At 52.4% G+C, this 18,686-nt stretch overlaps 1 protein-coding gene across 3 annotated transcripts in view; it reads left to right on the plus strand.

The window, feature by feature from the left end:
- The window catches only part of gli1 (GLI family zinc finger 1), a 65,005-nt gene that overhangs the window by 24,167 nt on the left and 22,152 nt on the right, over positions 1-18,686 (plus strand). For 2 of the 3 annotated variants that reach the window (XM_033015548.1, XM_033015549.1), the window contains one exon: positions 18,068-18,173. The exons of the other annotated variant lie outside the window; for it this stretch is intronic. In XM_033015548.1, the coding sequence (XP_032871439.1) occupies positions 18,068-18,173 (106 nt within the window). The remainder of the gene's footprint in view (positions 1-18,067; positions 18,174-18,686) is intronic. 3 annotated transcript variants of the gene reach the window in all.

An 18,686-nucleotide genomic window follows, 5' to 3' on the forward strand; every position in this document is an offset into this window, starting at 1 on the left:
ACTCAGCGGGACAGGCAGCATCTCTGGAGAGAAGGAAAGGGTGACGTTCCTCAGACTGAGAGTCAGGGGAGAGGGAAACGAGAGATATAGACAGTGATGTGGACAGATAAAGAACAATGAATGAAGGATATGCAAAAAAGTGACGATGATGAAGGAAATAGGCCATTGTTAGCTGTTTGTTGGGTGAGAACGAGAAGCTGGTGTGACTTGGGTGGGGGAGGGATAGGGTGAGAGGGAATGCCGGGGCTACTTGAAGTGAGAGAAATCAATATTCATACCACTGGGCTGTAAGCTGCCCGAGCGAAATATGAGATGCTGTTCCTCCAATTTGCGTTTAGCCTCACTCTGACAATGGAGGAGACCGAGGACAGAAAGGTCTGTGTGGGAATGGGGAGGAGAATTAAAGTGTTTGGCAACCGGGAGATCAGGTTGGTTCAGGCGGGCTGAGCGAAGGTGTTCCGCGGAACGATCGCCCAGTCTGCGTTTGGTCTCGCCCGCCGATGTATAAGAGTCCACATCTTGAACAACGGACACAGTAGATGAGGTTGGAGGAGGTGGAAGTGAACCTCTGCCTAACCTGAAAGGACTGTCGGGGTCTCTGGACAGAGTCGAGGGGGGAGGTATAGGGACAGGTGTTGCATCTTCTGCGGTTGCAGGGGAAGGTACCTGTGGGAGGGGGTGGTTTGGGTGGGGAGGGATGAGTTGACCGGGGAGTTGCGAAGGGAACGGTCTCTGCGGAAGGTGGAAAGGGGTGGAGATGAGAGGATGTGACTAATGGTGGGATCCCGTTGGAGGTAGTTTAATTTATTTTAGTTTAGAGGTACAGTCATTCTTCAGACCCGAAACGTCACCCATTTCTTCTCTCCAGGGATGCTGCCTGCCCCGCTGAGTTACTCCAGCACTCTGTGTCTATATCTTCGGTGTAAACCAGCATCTGCAGTTCCTTAGAGTGGCCATCTTTATTAGGTCAGACTCCATCAAGTGACCTCTGACCACTGATATTTTTATCACTCGTAAACAAAAGCATTCAAATAGGTTGCTTTATTTCTTTGCCTCCGTGCTATTATTCTTTAGTGTCCCAGGGAGTAGGATTCCATTGCTGCTGGTCTCAGGGCAATGGTGGAAGTCAAGCCCTCTGCAGCGTTACAAAGGCCCACAGGCCTCACCGAACCGAGGGACCTGGAGAGAGGCCCAGAGTGCGGCCTCCTCCCTGTGAAGTGCAAGCAGCTCAGCACAAATGTTTGCAGACGGATCGAGATCTATTATCCAGAGGGTGGGCACAAAGACCAAATCAATGGAGAAACCACCCCCCCCCCCCTCCCCTCATCACCCCCTCCCCCCCCCTCCGTCTACCCCCAGAGCAGCTGAGGCGTAAATAAACCATCATCGTTCCTCAAGCAAACATGTTCTGCAACTGATCAAGAGGAGATCATTCACAAGGGTGACACAGTTACTGGATTTGCGGCCTCCTGCATCAATTGAATGTCAAGCATTGTACAATAAGAAACATCTAGTGGGAGAGCCTAGGACTAGAGGTCACAGCCTCAGGATGAAAGGACGTTCCTTTAGGAAGGAGATGAGCAGGAATTTCTTTAGTCAGAGGGTGGTGAATCTGTGGAATTCATTGCCACAGAAGGCTGTGGAGGCCGTCAATATATACGGCAGTGATAGAGAGATTCTTAAATTATAAATAACATATAATTATAAATTCTTAAGTTATAAATAACAAAAGAATGTGATTTTATACGTTTTATCTGCTTCTGTTACTGGTATTGGTATGAAGTGTGCATCTGTGGAGAACATGGATAGGTGACGTTTCACACAGTGCTGGAGTAACTCAGCGGGTCAGGCAGCATCTGTGGAGAACATGGATAGGTGACGTTTCACAGAGTGCTGGAGTAACTCAGCGGGTCAGGCAGCATCTGTGGAGAACATGGATAGGTGACGTTTCACACAGTGCTGGAGTAACTCAGCGGGTCAGGCAGCATCTGTGGAGAACATGGATAGGTGACGTTTCACAGGGTGCTGGAGTAACTCAGCGGGTCAGGCAGCATCTGTGGAGAACATGGATAGGTGACGTTTCACAAAGTGCTGGAGTAACTCAGCGGGTCAGGCAGCATCTCTGGAGAACATGGATAGGTGACGTTTCACAGAGTGCTGGAGTAACTCAGCGGGTCAGGCAGCATCTGTGGAGAACATGGATAGGTGACGTTTCACAGAGTGCTGGAGTAACTCAGCGGGTCAGGCAGCATCTGTGGAGAACATGGATAGGTGACGTTTCACAGAGTGCTGGAGTAACTCAGCGGGGTCAGGCAGCATCTGTGGAGAACATGGATGGGTGACGTTTCACAGGGTGCTGGAGTAACTCAGCGGGTCAGGCAGCATCTGTGGAGAACATGGATAGGTGACGTTTCACAGAGTGCTGGAGTAACTCAGCGGGTCAGGCAGCATCTGTGGAGAACATGGATAGGTGACGTTTCACAGAGTGCTGGAGTAACTCAGCGGGTCAGGCAGCATCTGTGGGGAACATGGATGGGTGACGTTTCACAGAGTGCTGGAGTAACTGAGCGGGTCAGGCAGCATCTGTGGAGAACATGGATAGGTGACGTTTCACAGAGTGCTGGAGTAACTCAGCGGGTCAGGCAGCATCTGTGGAGAACATGGATAGGTGACGTTTCACAGAGTGCTGGAGTAACAATGGATGACGTTTCGGGTCGAGACCCTTCTTCAGTTTGAAGACCCTTCTTCGGTTTCTCGACCTGAAACGTCACCCATTCCTTCTCTCCAGAGATGCTTCCAATCCCACTGAGTTACTCCAGCACATTGTGTCTTTCTTCGATTTCAACCACCATCTGCAGTTCTTTCCTACACATAGAACAGTACAGCCCAGGAACGGGCCCTTCGGCCCACCACGTCTGTGCCCAACATGATGCCAGGCACCATGAGGAGACTTCTGGTAGGACAACATGGAGGGAGGGGGGAGGGGATGGGGGTTCCTTCAGAGATGTCACGAGGAGACCCGAGTGATGCCTGCAGTGAGGGCCGGTTGCCGTGGCAGCAGCAAGCGGTCAGGGAGGTTGTGCAGGGGGCAAGGCCTGAATGAAGATGGCGCTCCCAGATTGCTCAGGCTGCTTCATTAGCACAGAAACAGGTCTCGACGCCTCATTACGACTTGCTTCTGTGTGGCCTGACCTGCCGTGGGACCGCGGGAAGTTGACGGACTTTGTGAGAGAGGTGGAAACTGATAGTATTGAGTGGACAGGTCGCTGGCAGTGTGCCACTGACATATGACGTCTGCAGCAGTGACCACAACCTAACGACTCTGTGGTTGGCTGATAATTATTGGCCTGGACGTTGGGTGAAAATTTCCTGTTCGTAGAACATCGAACAGTACAGGTTCTGAAGAAGGGTCTCGACCCAAAACGTCGCCCATTCCTTCTCTCCAGAGATGCTGCCGGTCCCGCTGAGTTACTCCAGCATTTTGTGTCTACCTTCGATTTAAACCAGCATCTGCAGTTCTTTTGAAGGTACACAAAATTGCTGGGGAAACTCAGCGGGTGCAGCAGCATCTATGGAGCGAAGGAAATAGGCGACGTTTCGGGCCGAAACCCTTCTTCAGACTTCTGCAGTTCTTTTGTTGCGCGCTAACCAGTCAGCGGAAAGACAATACATGATTACAATCGAGCCGTCCACAATGCACAGGTACATGATAAGGGAATTACGTTTAGTGCAAGGTAAAGCCAGCAAAGTCCGATCAAGGATAGTCCGAGGGTCTCCAATGAGGTAGATAGTAGTTCAGCGCTGCTCTCTGGTTGGGGTAGGATGGTTCAGTTGCCTGATAACAGCTGGGAAGAAACTGTCCCTGAATCTGGAGGTGTGTGTGCGTTCGTTTTCACACTTCTGTACCTCTTGCCCGATGGGAGAGGGGAGAAGAGGATAAATCACAAGGCAGAGCGGGGAGCGAGGGCGGACATTTGACCCGAGGGTGACCTTTCCCTTGTTGACCTCTAATTAGTTTTGTTTTCTGTGGGAAGTCGCGGGTCAATTGAGAACAGGCTTGAAAGTTGAGGTGAAGTGAGTGGTGCTCAGTGTGGGTGGGGAAGCTGGCCACAGGGGGGCGCACCAGGCTCGGCCAGTGGACCTTGTGTCGGCCTGGGGTGGGTGTGGGGGGGGGGGGGGGGGGTGGGGGGTGGGGATGGTGGGGGTGGGTGGGGGGAGGTGGAGGGGAATGATTCATTCCCTGGACCACCGGCCAAACCCCCTCCCCCCCTGTTTTTGTTCCCTTCCTTTCAGGACCACACTCTCGGACAGCAGAAAGAGAATGGCAATTCTCGCCTTGCCCTTGTTAGGAACACTCCCAGCCCAATTTGCTTTCAATAGACAATAGACAATAGGTGCAGGTGTAGGCCATTCGGCCCTTCGAGCCAGCACCGCCATTCAATGTGATCATGGCTGATCATCCCCAATCAGTACCCCGTTCCTGCCTTCTCCCCATATCCCCAGCGGGTCAGGCAGCATCTGTGGGGAACATGAATAGGTGACGTTTCACAGAGTGCTGGAGTAACTCAGCGGGTCAGGCAGCATCTGTGGGGAACATGAATAGGTGACGTTTCACAGAGTGCTGGAGTAACTCAGCGGGTCAGGCAGCATCTGTGGAGAACGTGGATAGGTGACGTTTCACAGAGTGCTGGAGAAACTCAGCGGGTCAGGCAGCATCTGTGGAGAACATGGATAGGTGACGTTTCACAGAGTGCTGGAGTAACTCAGCGGGTCAGGCAGCATCTGTGGGGAACATGGATAGGTGATGTTTCACAGAGTGCTGGAGTAACTCAGCGGGTCAGGCAGCATCTGTGGAGAACATGGATAGGTGACGTTTCACAGAGTGCTGGAGTAACTCAGCGGGTCAGGCAGCATCTGTGGAGAACATGGATAGGTGACGTTTCACAGAGTGCTGGAGTAACTCAGCGGGTCAGGCAGCATCTGTGGAGAACATGGATAGGTGACGTTTCACAGAGTGCTGAAGAAACTCAGCGGGTCAGGCAGCATCTGTGGAGAACATGGATAGGTGACGTTTCACAGAGTGCTGGAGTAACTCAGCGGGTCAGCCAGCATCTGTGGAGAACATGGATAGGTGACGTTTCACAGAGTGCTGGAGTAACTCAGCGGGTCAGGCAGCATCTGTGGAGAACATGGATAGGTGACGTTTCAGGTTGGAACTCTTCTGTACACTTGTGTCGTGATTGACTGATAGATACAGCATGGAACCAAGCCCTTCGTCCCACCGAATCCAAGCTGACCAGATGTGCGGGTTTCTAATAATCCTGCTTAATATAATGTTTACCTCCATAAATGTCCCTACTTTAAGAGCTTTTACAAATTGGAAACAGGCCCTTTGGCCCACCGAGTCCACACTGACCATCGATCACCTGTTCACATGAGTTCTATGTTATCCCACTTTCTCATCCACTTCCTTCACACAAGGGGACAATTTACAGAGGGGCCGATAGACCTACAAACTTTGGTGATGTGGGAGGAAACCGGAGCACCCGGAGTAAACCCACACGGTCACAGGGAGAACGTGCAAACTCCACACAGAGAGTGCCTGAGGGTTGAAGCCAGGTTGTCTGGTGCTCTTGAGGGCAGCGGCTTTACCTGCTGTGCCACTGTGCTCTCTCTTTGGGCTGGGACGCTATTGGGCACAATGTGCCCACTGTCTCACTGCCTGGGAAAGTCGAGTGGTCCCTCGCAGCTCCGTCGGGAATCTGAAAATTCCTGAGCATCATTCCCTATTCTACTTCCCCGTGGAGTCGGCAGCTCGATCTGGCACAGGCTTATCCAAATATGGTCCTTTTTCCCGGAGTATTAGGAATTAGGTGAACATGTGAATTACAGATGCTGGTTTGTACCGAATATAGACACAACATTCTGGAGTAACTCAACTGAACAGGCAGCATCTCCGGAGAGAAAGAATGGGTAAAGTTTTGGGTCAAGACCCTTCGTTACACTGAGAGTCGGGGGAGAGGGAAACTAGAGAGATGAAAAGATACAAAGAACAAATGAATGAAGAAAAGGTCTTGAATGGAAACGTCACCCATTCCTTCTCTCCAGAGATGCTGCCTGTCCCGCTGATTTACTCCAGCATTTTGTGTCCGTCTCCGATCAAGGGTAGTCTGAGGGTCTCGAATGAGGTAGATAGTAGCTCAGGACTGCTCTCTAGTTGTTGGTAGGATGGTTCAGTTGCCTGATAACAGCCGGGAAGAAACTGTCCCTAAATCTGGAGGTGTGCGTTTGTTTTCACACTTCTGTACCTTTTATCCTGACGGGAGAGGGGAGAAGAGGGAGTGGCCGGGGGTGAGACTGGTCCTTGATGATGCTGCTGGCCTTGCCGAGGCAGCGTGAGGTGTAGATGGAGTCGATGGAAGGAAGGGAGGTTGGTTTGTGTGATGGTCTGGGCTGCGTCCACAATTCACTGCGATTTCTTGCGGTCTTGGATGGAGCTGTTCCCAAAGCGTGCTGTGATGCATCCCAATAAATCCGGATAAATTGTACGATTCATGTTAATGACCGCATTAGAATGCATCGGAATGTTGTGCCTCATTAAATTCGTAGCTCGCAAACACTGGCAAAATGTTTCTTCACACTCAAAGCTTCAATACCTCTCTTCCTGGTTAGTGCTGACCCTTGTGGATATGTGCATGGCAAATCTTTTGCCCCCCCCCCCCACTCGTAACAAGGTCAGAGTCCCCCTAGTCCTCACCTTCCACCCCACCAGCCGTCACATACAACAAATAATCCTTCGACATTTTTGCCACCTCCAACGTGACCCCACCACTCGCCACATCTTCCCATCTCCTCCCCTGTCTGCTTTCCGTTCCCTCCGGAACTCCATGGTCAATTTGTCCCTTGCCACCCGAACCACCCCCTCTCCGGGCACTTTCCCTTGCAAACGCAAGAAATGCTACACTTGTCGTTTTACCTCCTCCCTTGATTCCATTCAAGGACCCAAGCAGTCTTTCCAGATGTGGCAGAGGTTCACCTGCACCTCCTCCAAACTCATCTATTGCATCCCCTGCTATAGGTGTCAGCTGATCTACATCGGTGAGACCAAGCGTAAGCTTGGCGATCATTTCGCCGAACACCTCCGCTCGGTTCGCTTAACCAACCTGATCTCCCGGTGGCCCAGCACTTCAACTCCCCCACCAATTCCGAATCCGACCTTTCTGTCCTGGGCCTCCTCCATGGTCAGAGTGAGGACCACCGTAAATAGGAGGAGCAGCACCTCATATTCCGCTTGGGCAGTCTGCACCCTAGCGGCAGGAACATTGACATCTGCAATTTCAGGTAGTCCTTACTTTCTCCTCCCCTTCTCAGCTCTCCCTCAGCCCACTAGCTCCTCCTCTTCCTTTCTTCCTCCCGCCCCCACCCTCACATTAGTCTGAAGAAGGGTTTCGACCCGAAACGTTGCCTATTTCCTTCGCTCCAGAGATGCTGCCTCACCCGCTGAGTTTCTCCAGCATTTTTGTCTACCTTCGATTTTCCAGCATCTGCAGTTCCTTCTTAAACAGGCGTGTGTGATGGTTGGCAGCCTGCTGTACGTGGTCAGTTGGATGGAGTCCTACGTGTGGAGGTGGTGGGTGGGTGCAGCCAGCCGACAAGAGTACGTGCTGTCATATGCACCGGCAGTGAACTGGAACAAGGAGAGTCTTACTTGCTGCAGCTTTAGGGGCCTCTGGATGCAACAACAACTGCAGTAAATGCACAATAAGTTATTCTTTTTGTCCAGAGTAAATTAGACCATGACCTCATGGAAACCAAATGCAAACTCCATGTTTAGTTTAGTTTAGAGATACAGCGCGGAAACAGGCCCTTCGGTCCCCCGAGTCCATGCCAACCAGCGATCCCCGTACACTAAAAACACTGTCCCACACACACTAGGGACAATTTACAATTTAGCCAAAGCTAATTAACCTGCAAACCTGCACGTCTTTGGAGTGTGGGAGGAAACCGGAGCACCCGGAGAAAACCCACGCGGTCATGGGGGGAACATACAAACTCCCCACAGACAGCACTTGTAGTCAGGATCTTGTTCTTGATTGTACCTGTGTATGGTATGATGGCAGGGGGTCTAAAGAAGGGTGTCGACCCGAAACGTCACCTATTCCTTTTCTCCAGAGATGCTGCCTGTCCCACCGAGTAAAGGGCCTGTCCCACTGTACGAGGTAATTCAAGAGTTCTCCCGAATTCTCCCCTGATTCGAGCTTGTGTAATGTACGTAGCAGGTACGTAGCGGCTCGTACGAGTAAAAAGTTTTAAAAAATTTAATCACGAGTATTTTTTTACTTGTGGACATTTTTCACAGTGTTGAAAAAAAGTCACGAGTTTACCGGATTTCCCGAGTACCTACCGTTACTAGTACGAGCCGCTACGTGACATCCACGAGCTCCGACGTACCCGCCACGGACATTACACGAGCTCGAATCAGGGGAGAACTTGGGAGAACTCTTGAATTACCTCGTACTGTGGGACAGCCCCTTTACTCCAACATTTTGTGTCTGTCCTTTGTGGATCTCGGGTCATTCCATCCTGAAGTCGACATCCAAGGGAAATAGCACAGGGGAAGCTTCGGGCCAAGCAGTGGGATGCTGATGTGAAAGAGTTTTATACACTTGACGTCTATCCCATTGCCAGGGCCTATTGTGCCTTGGGCATTGCGTGCAATCAGATGTGTAGCCGGGACTGCCAAAGAGAAAGATGCACCAATACCAGCAGTGAACTGCAGACGCTGGAATCTCGATTAAACACAAAGTGCTGGAGGAACTCAGCGGGTGAAGCAGCACCTGTGGAGGGAATGGACAGGCGACGTTTCTGACCCACTGAGTTCCTCCAGCACTTTGTATTTCATATAATTACCAGCAATTCAAGGTGCACGTTTAGGTCCGTTTGGTCTGCTCAGTTTCACTGTTTGTATCCACTCGTTAGAAACATAGAAAATAGGTGCAGGAGGAGGCCATTCGGCCCTTCGAGCCAGCACCGCCATTCATTGTGATCATGGCTGATCGTCCCCAATCAATAACCCGTGCCTGCCTTCTCCCCATTTCCCTTGATTCCACTAGCCCCTAGAGCTCTATCTAACTCTTTTTAAATTTGTCCCGTGAATTGACCTCCACTGCCCTCTGTGGCGGAGAATTCCACAAATTGTGGCAGAGAATTCCACGTTATCACTTTTCCCACAGCCAACAACGGACCATTGTGGGCTCCACCTTTAACTTGACCATCGTTGCCGGCTTTGATTTGTCCTATTGCACACCCCTCTCCGTTCATTTGCTCTGTGCACCTTTTGGTAACTCTCGGTTCACTCTCCCCGACTCTCAGTCTGAAGAAGGGTCTCGACCCGAAATGTCACCCGTTCCATTCTCTCCAGAGATGCTGCCTGACCCGCTGGGAGTTGCCCCAGCTTTTTGTGCCTGTCTTTGGTGTCTGCAGTTCCTTCCTACACGGTGTCGCCTGTGGACATTGGTAAGTGTCGTGAATGGCACTCATCCACGTGGCCCTAGGCTGCCGTCATCTCAACTCCTTTCCAAGTAAAACATGACCGAGAGACACTGGGAGGTCCTGACCTCATTGTTGATCTGAGAATACAAGTTGTTTTGCACAGATTCAATGTAGCTTTTGTGAGGGGTGTGTGTGTGTATGGGGGGGGGAGGGGCAACTAAACATATTCAGAACCAAACAAAAAACATGGGGGTGCCCGGCCATTCCAAACAGTTTCGCCTCTCCGTGAGAGAAGAATGCGAGTCCGCGATGTTCTACCGTGGCGTGTGGGAGCGCCGCTCTTGACCGAGTCCATTCACTGCCCCAAAATGCTTAACGAAGGATCACAAAGAGGGTCGGGTTACCAGGAGGGATTTGCAAGTCATTGACATTCATCTCAGACTTCAGAGGAGAGCAGGGAGAGGTTCCTCTTGAGAAAAGGATAGCAGCTCTTCAGCAGAGAGGAGGTCACGGCATGAGAGTGCTTCATCAAACAGCTCTCCCCCACCGCCAATTACCTCAGGCGAAAGTGCCCTTTTATTATTCCAGTTTATGTAGAACAAATAGCTTTACAGGGTCAATAATCGACTCAATTACAAAGCAAACTCGACAAGAGGGGCTGCTGGTGACGCGGAGGAGGGTGTGCAGCGCGCCGTTTCTTTAAGAGGAACTTGCAGACTCTCTCACCCACCTGCGGCCTACTACTGCTCCTGACCAACCTCCCCAACCTCCAGCTCATCTCCCGCCTGGGTTGTTCTTCAGGGAGGGGAAGGGCCCCAACCACCTCAGAAGAAGCAACAAAGAGAGGCTTCAATGGGGGAGATAAGGCGGAAGGATGACTCTTTCATTCTTTTCATTCGGATTTGGGAAACCGGCTCTTTTGAAAAGGGCCGGAGATGTGGCGGCAAAGGGCGGGGGCAAGATGTGGTGGTGGTGGTCGTGAGGGAGACAGGTCGGTTCTATCCGATCCACCTTCACCCTCCCCCACCTCCCCCCCCCCCCCCCATTGCCGCCTCCTCCCCTCCCCCTCTACCACCTACCTCCCCCCTCCCACCTCGCCCCCTTCTCCCCCCTCCCATCCCCCCCTTCTCCCCCTCCCATCCCCCCCTTCTCCCCCTCCCATCCCCCCCTTCTCCCCCTCCCATCTACCCCCCTCTCACCTCCCCCTCTCTCACCTCCCCCCCATTACCACCTCCCCCCTCCCATCTCCCCCCTTCTCCCCCTCCCATCTCCCCTCCCATCTCCCCCTCCCATCCCCCCCTTCTCCCCCTCCCATCCCCCCCTTCTCCCCCTCCCATCTACCCCCCTCTCACCTCCCCCCCTCTCACCTCCCCCCATTACCACCTCCCCCCCATTACCACCTCCCCCCTCCCATCTCCCCCCTTCTCCCCCTCCCATCTCCCCCTCCCATCTCCCCCTCCCATCTCCCCCTCCCATCTCCCCCTCCCATCTCCCCCCCTCTCACCTCCCCCCATTACCACCTCCCCCCCATTACCACCTCCCCCTCCCCCCTTCTCCCCCTCCCATCTCCCCCTCTCACCTCCCCCCTCTCCTACCTTACCCCTCTCCCACCTCCCCCCCACACCTTCCCACCCTCTCTCACCGCCCCCCCCCCCTCCCCTTCATTGTCACATGTACCGAGGTACAGTGAATAGCTTTTGTTGCGTGCTAACCAGTCAGCAGAAAGACAATACATGATTACAATCGAGCCGTTTCTCACTGTACAGATACAGGATAAGGGAATAACGTTTAGTGCAAGGTAAAGCCAGATCAAAGATAGCCAGAGGGTCTCCAATGAGGTAGATAGTAGTTCAGCACCGCTCTCTGGTTGTGGTAGGATGATTCAGTTGCCTGATAACAGCCGGGGAGTATCTTTGTAGGAAGGAACTGCAGATGCTGGTTTAAACTGAAGATAGACACAAAATGCTGGAGTAACTCAGCGGGACAGGCAGCATCCCTGGAGAGAAGGTATGGGTGACGTTTCGGGTCGAGACCACAGATGCTGCCTGTCCCGCTGAGTTACTCCAGCATTTTGTGTCTATCTTCGGTTTAAACCAGCATCTGCAGTTCCTGCCTACAAAGATCGTCCAGGGGTCACCAATGAGGTAGATAGTAGTTCAGGACAACTTGGGTGGGAGGGGGTTGGAAGGGGGATGGCGTCAACATGATGTTTGGCGATTAACTTTCTCTGCATTCATGTCGTGGCAGCAAGTCAGGCCCACTGTTGCATGATGCATGTTTACAGGCTCCCCCCCCCCCCCCCCGCGCTCCCCTGCCTGGAACACACTGGTGCAGTGAGCTGGGTGCACAGACACTCAGGTAGTGTTTCACACACCTCAAGGGGTCTTGGAACACCCACACACTCTGCTACTGCCTCAAGCCAAAGAAAAGAAAACGCCTCAGACACGTGGCTGTGAGCCAATTTCAAAGCTTCTCTCTCTCTCTCTCTCTCTCTCCCGCTCCCACTCTCCCCTCTCTTCCTCCCCTCTCTCTTTCTCTCTCCTACTCTCTCCCTCCCCCACTCTCTCTCTCCCTTTCCCCTCTTTCTCTCCCTCCCACCCTCCCCCTTTCATTCTCCCTCTCTTTCTCCCTCCCTCTCCCCCTTTCCCCCTCTCTCTCTCCCTCCCTCCCCCTTTCCTCCACCCCTTCTCCTACTCTCCCCCTCCCCCTCCCCCTCTCTCCGTCTCATCACCACGTCACACACTCTGGAGAACATGGATAGGTGACGTTTGTGCACGCCAGGTTGATTGCATTCGTTGAAACAGGGTGGACCATGTGAAGGTTGCAATCTCCCACCCCGAGATGCTGCCTGACCCGCTGAGTTACTCCAGCACTCTGTGAAACGTCACCTATCCATGTTCTCCACAGATGCTGCCTGACCCGCTGAGTTACTCCAGCACTCTGTGAAACGTCACCTATCCATGTTCTCCACAGATGCTGCCTGACCCGCTGAGTTACTCCAGCACTCTGTGAAACGTCACCTATCCATGTTCTCCACAGATGCTGCCTGACCCGCTGAGTTACTCCAGCACTCTGTGAAACGTCACCTATCCATGTTCTCCACAGATGCTGCCTGACCCGCTGAGTTACTCCAGCACTCTGTGAAACGTCACCTATCCATGTTCTCCACAGATGCTGCCTGACCCGCTGAGTTACTCCAGCACTCTGTGAAACGTCACCTATCCATGTTCTCCACAGATGCTGCCTGACCCGCTGAGTTACTCCAGCACTCTGTGAAACGTCACCTATCCATGTTCTCCACAGATGCTGCCTGACCCGCTGAGTTACTCCAGCACTCTGTGAAACGTCACCTATCCATGTTCTCCACAGATGCTGCCTGACCCGCTGAGTTACTCCAGCATTTTGTCTATGACCTGTTGAATCTTTTTTTCTCCAAGCAGTGCCAAAAATCACCTGCTCAACTGCCCGCACCGACCAGCGATCCCCGCACACTAACACTATCCTACACACACTAGGGACAATTTACAAGCTTACCGAAGCCAATTACAATCCTGTACATCTTTGGAGGACTTGCAGGGGTGTGGAACGGTCACGATGGGCCGAATGGCCTTGCCCTGCGCTGCCCCGGGACTGTCACTGCGCGGCTGCTGCTGCAGGGGGCCGTGGGGGGCAGCAGTGCAGCCTGACACACTCAGCCTTGCCGCTCCGTGGGTGGCGCCCTGCTCACAGCCTCGCATGGCTTGACTGCCAGTTAAACACCACAGACATCTGGCTCAGAGCTGCACGTCTGCTCACAGCAAGCCAGCCGCGCATGCCCTCTGCTCCGCACGGCGTGGCCGGCGCTCCCAGCTCCCCCGGCTGAGGGTCCCGGCTCACACGCGGGAGCTGGTGCTGACCCTCATGGTTGTGTTTACAGCCCCTGCCATGAAGCTTGTTTTCCTGACATCCCTGACCCCTGGAATCATGGCTCCAGGCCTCTCCCTTCTGTACAGCACCTTGGAGACAGATGCTCCCTTTGCTCTCAGGAAAGACTGTGATCTTTGGTGAAATCACTCTCTCTCCCTCTCCCTCTCCCTTCATCCCTCTCCCATCTCTTCCCTCTCTCGCCCCAAATCCATCTGTCTCTTCCTCTCTCCCCCTCATGCCTCTCTCTCTCTCTTTCTCTCTCTCGTGAGTCCTATTTTTCCCATTCTGTCTGCTCCGTCCCTCTCTCTCTTAGACACCCCTCTACATTCCACTCCCGTTACGTCTCCTTCCCATTTGCCTCTATCCCGTGCACTTTGCATCCCCTCCCCCCCCCCCCCCCTCCTCCTTCCATATCTCAGACTGAGACGGAGGCTTGCAGCTCGCAAACAGGCCCTTCGGCCCAACCTGCCCGTGCCGTCTATCTGCGCTCGTCCCACCTGCCCACACGTTTGGCCCGCATCCCTCCCACTCTCTCTCCCTCTTTCAACTTTTCGAGGAGCCTGCAGTTCATAGAACGAGCTGGATTCCACTCACGCTGCCATTGCCAGACGATAGGCAGAAGTTGGTCGGATTCCTCTTTCCTTTTGAGATTTCAAAGGCCCTTTCTTTGTCCTGTCACTGTCGGAAAGGTAGGAGTTCAACAAAAGTTACAGAAGTGTGAAAACGAACGCACACCTCCAGATTCAGGGACAGTTTCTTCCCAGCTGTTATCAGGCAACTGAACCATCCTACCACAACCAGAGAGCAGTGCTGAACTACTATCTACCTCATTGGAGATCCCCGGACTATCCTTGATCAGACTTTAACTTGCACTAGACGTTATTCCCTTTATCCTGTATCTGTACACTGTAAACGGCTCGATTGTAATCATGTATTGTCTTTCCGCTGACTGGATAGCACGCAACTAAAAGCTTTTCACTGTACCTCGGTACATGTGACAATAAACTCAACTCAAACTGAAACTGGGCTCCCAAGAGGTCATTTGTGTTGGGAAATTGGTAGCCAACCATTCCCACATCCCAGCCCTTTGTGGATCAGCTGTCCAAGGGCAGCACGGTGGCACAGTGGGTAGAGTTGCTGCCTTACAGCGCCTGAGACCCAGGTTCCATCCCGACTACGGGTGCTGTCTGTACGGAGTTTGTACGTTCTCCCCGTAACCTGCGTGGGTTTTCTCTGGGTGCTCGGGTTTTCTCCCACACTCCAAAGACGTACAGGTTTGTAGGTTAAATGGCTTTGCTATAAATGTAAAATTGTCCCTAGTGTGTGTAGGATAGTGTTAGTGTGCGGGGATCGCTGGTCAGCGCGGACTCGGTGGGCCGAAGGGCCTGTTTCGCGCTGTCTCTAAAACTAAACTGACATATAAACTGGCTGCTGAGAGACTGTGGAAGCCATCACCTTGGGAAACGTTTTTGTTAAATGCTGGGCCCATTGCTGTTTGTCATCTATATCAACGAGTTTAGAAGGATGAGGGGACCCCTCATTGTAAACATACAGAATAGTGAAAGGCCTGGATAGAGTGGATGTGGAGAGGATGTTACCACTAGTGGGAGAGTCTAGGACTAGAGGTCACAGCCTCAGAATTAAAGGATGTTCTTTTAGGAAGGACATTATTGCCATAGAGGGAGTGCAGAGAAGGTTCACCAGACTGATTCCTGGGATGTCAGGACTGTCTTATGAAGAAAGACTGGATAGACTTGGTTTATACTCTCTAGAATTTAGGAGATTGAGAGGGGATCTTATGGAAACTTACAAAATTCTTAAGGGGTTGGACAGGCTAGATGCAGGAAGATTGCTCCCGATGTTGGGGAAGTCCAGGACAAGGGGTCACAGCTTAAGGATAAGGGGGAAATCCTTTAAAACCGAGATGAGAAGAACTTTTTTTACACAGAGAGTGGTGAATCTCTGGAACTCCCTGCCACAGAGGGTAGTCGAGGCCAGTTCATTGGCTATATTTAAGAGGGAGTTAGATGTGGCCCTTGTGGCTAAGGGGATCAGATGGTATGGAGAGAAGGCAGGTACAGGATACTGAGTTGGATGATCAGCCATGATCATATTGAATGGCGGTGCAGGCTCGAAGGGCCGAATGGCCTACTCCTGCACCTAATTTCTATGTTTCTATGTTTCTATGAGGAGGGATTTCTTTAGTGAATCTGTGGAATTCATTGCCACAGACGGCTGTGGAGGCCAAGTCTGGATATTTTTAAGGCAGAGATTGACAGATTCCCAATTAACCTACAAACCTGCACGCACGTGTTTGGAGTGCGGGAGGAAAGCAGAGATCTCGGAGGAAACCCACGGGGAGAACGTGCAAACTCCGTACAGACAGCACCCGTGGTCGGGATGGAACCCGGGTCTCAGGCACTGTGAGGCAGCAGCTCCACCCGCTGCGCCACCGAGCTACTTCATCACAGACAGAGGAGGGGTTGCTGGGGCGTGCTGGGCTGATCACGTGGACTGAACGCAGGGTTCAGCTTGGTCTGTTGAGGAATAGTCAAACATTTGTTGGTCGACACTTTACTTGCTGACCCACTTCCTGAGATCGCTGCCAAAATGGACATTTTGATGGTGAAACATTCATTCGTGAGTCAAAATTTGTAAGCCCCTCTTTATTCGAGCTACATTCACTGCACATAACCAGCTAAACAAACACAGGAGCCTGGGAAGCCAGTCCTTCTGTCCAGAGATGCTGCCTGACCCGCTGAGTTAATCCAGCACTCTGTGTCTGTCGGCTGGAAACTGTGGGCACTGAGCTCCCCCTGCTGACCACAGATGGTAGTGCCAGCAAGCAAGGCAGAGGCCCAGAGAAAAACATCAAACTTCAGGAAAAAAGCTTTTAAAACTTTAAAATAATAATACCTTCCCCTTAATCTACTGTGTGTTTAAAAAATGTTTTTTAAGATTTTTCATTTGAGATGTGTGGGAAGGAACTGCAGATGCTGGTTTAAACCAAAGAAAGACACAAAATGCTGGAGTAACTCAGCGGGACAGGCAGCATCTCTCCAGAGAGTTGAGATACTCCAGTTGAGTTACTCCAGCTATCTTCTTTTTCGTTTTAAGACTTCTTTTCTCGCTGTTTTAACTAGGGCGCAGCGGGTGGAACGGCTGCCTCACAGCGCCAGAGTCCCGGGTTTGAACCCGACCTCGGTAGCTCAGCGGGACAGGCAGCATCTCTGGAGAGAAAGAATGGGTGACGTTTCGGGTCGAGACCCTTCTTCAGACTGGGAGTCCGGGGAGAGGGAGACACAGAGATAAGAAAGGGGAAGGTGTGAAAACGCGACATCAAAAGAGATGAAAAACAAGGAAAATGTAGAATCGATCATTGGTAGTTGGGAGAAGTTGACAACAAAGCAAACAGAGATATAATGTATAAGAAGGAACTGCAGATGCTGGTTTAAACCGAAGATAGGCGCAAAAAGCTGGAGTAACTCAAATAAAATGTAATCTGGGGGACAGTCAGACTGGTGGGAGACCTGGGAATGGGGAGGGATGGAGAGAGAGGGTTACTTGAAGTTAGAGAAGTCAATGTTTATACCGCTGGGGTGTGAGCTGCCCAAGCGAAATATGAGGTGCTGTTCCTCCAATTTCTCCAGGTGCTCAGGTTTGTAGGTTAATTGGCTTGGTGTAATTGTAAAATTGTCCCCGGGTGTGTGTAAGGTCGCGTTAGTGGGCTAGGATCACTGGTCGGTGTGGGCTCGGTGGGCCGAAGGGCCTGTTTCTGCGCTGTATATCTAAACTAAAAAACGTCTGTATCTGCTGTTCCAGGTGTGGCCACCTATGTGCCCCGTCCACTCACCCCCCCCCCCCGTTTCATCAGGACTACCCGCTGGCCTCACCATCCCACTGAAGACACTGGAAGCAGATGCATGCGCGGAAAAGAAAGCCAGTGTGAAAGTGCATGGGCCGGTGGTGCCAACAAAATGGCACCCGCCCGCTCCGTGAAGCCCCACCCTGCACCTCTAGAGGGTTTTTCCCCTCGGCGTGCCAACGTGGGCACTCGTTGCCGTGCTGGGGGGGTCAGTGATCTCGCTGGCACTGCAGGTGGCACCCTCTAGTTAGGGCTCGGAGACTCTATCCAGGGAGCAGGCGCTAAGTCCAGCTGCTAAGTCCTGGCACTGCGTTGAGATGGCACTGTGCCATGTATTGTCTTTCCGCTGACTGGGTAGCACGCAACAGAAGCTTTTCACTGTACCTCGGTACACGTGACACTAAGCTCAACTCAACTGAACTAAATCAAACGCAGCGCTGAATTGTCACCTCCCGAAGCAGCCTGGCCAAAGGCCTGACCCCTCCCACCAGCATGGGCACCGGGCACTGGGCACCGGGAACAGGGGCAACACCATCCTGGCATCGTTCACCGATCTTTTAAAGCTAAATCCTGGAGGTCCCTCCCCGACAGTAGCTGCACCAGAGAGCGGCTCACCCCCATCTCCTCACGGGGATACGGGGCGGGCACTAGACGCTGGCACTGTGACAATGTGGGCAACACTGGTACGGAGATCTGCCGCCCACCCCTGTGCCACCGTGCCTGTGGCTTGGGATTATTCAGTGCCAAGACGGGCACCTCATCCCCTGCCTAACGTGCTTGTCTTCTCTTCTCCCTCCTCCCCAGGTGCCCAGCAACATTACTCGGCTTTTCAAGCCTCGATGCCAGCCGATTCTTTGCTCCATGACTGTGGCAATCTCTACGACCCCAGCGTCCCTCAAACTGTGCGGGGGTAAGTCACGAGGGAGGGCGGGATGCCAGCGTAGCTGCCACCTGCACCCGGGCACCTGAATCAGATTCCTTACATCCCTCCCCCTCCTGATGACACAAGCCTAGACCCAAGCTCAATGCAGGTACATGCACGCTCACGCGCTCTCTCACAAACATGCACGCACGCACACGTACACACATGCCCTCCAACATACGCACGCACATGCACACACACACATGCGCTCACACACACTCACACGCACACACACACACATGCACACACTGCTACACATTCACATATATGCACACACTCTTACTCACGTACACACACACACACACATGCACACACTCATATATTCACATGTAGCATGCACACATTGGTTATCCACACGTACAGATACATGCACACCCACTACAAGTAAATGTACATCTAAATGCACACACATTGCCACATGGTACTTGTAGACCCACTCACTGAGGTAGTGTCATGGACACACTCACACACTCATATACACCCACACACTCACAGGGACAC

The sequence above is a fragment of the Amblyraja radiata genome, chromosome 46, assembly GCF_010909765.2.
Source record: "Amblyraja radiata isolate CabotCenter1 chromosome 46, sAmbRad1.1.pri, whole genome shotgun sequence".
In the NCBI taxonomy this organism is placed as follows: domain Eukaryota; kingdom Metazoa; phylum Chordata; class Chondrichthyes; order Rajiformes; family Rajidae; genus Amblyraja; species Amblyraja radiata.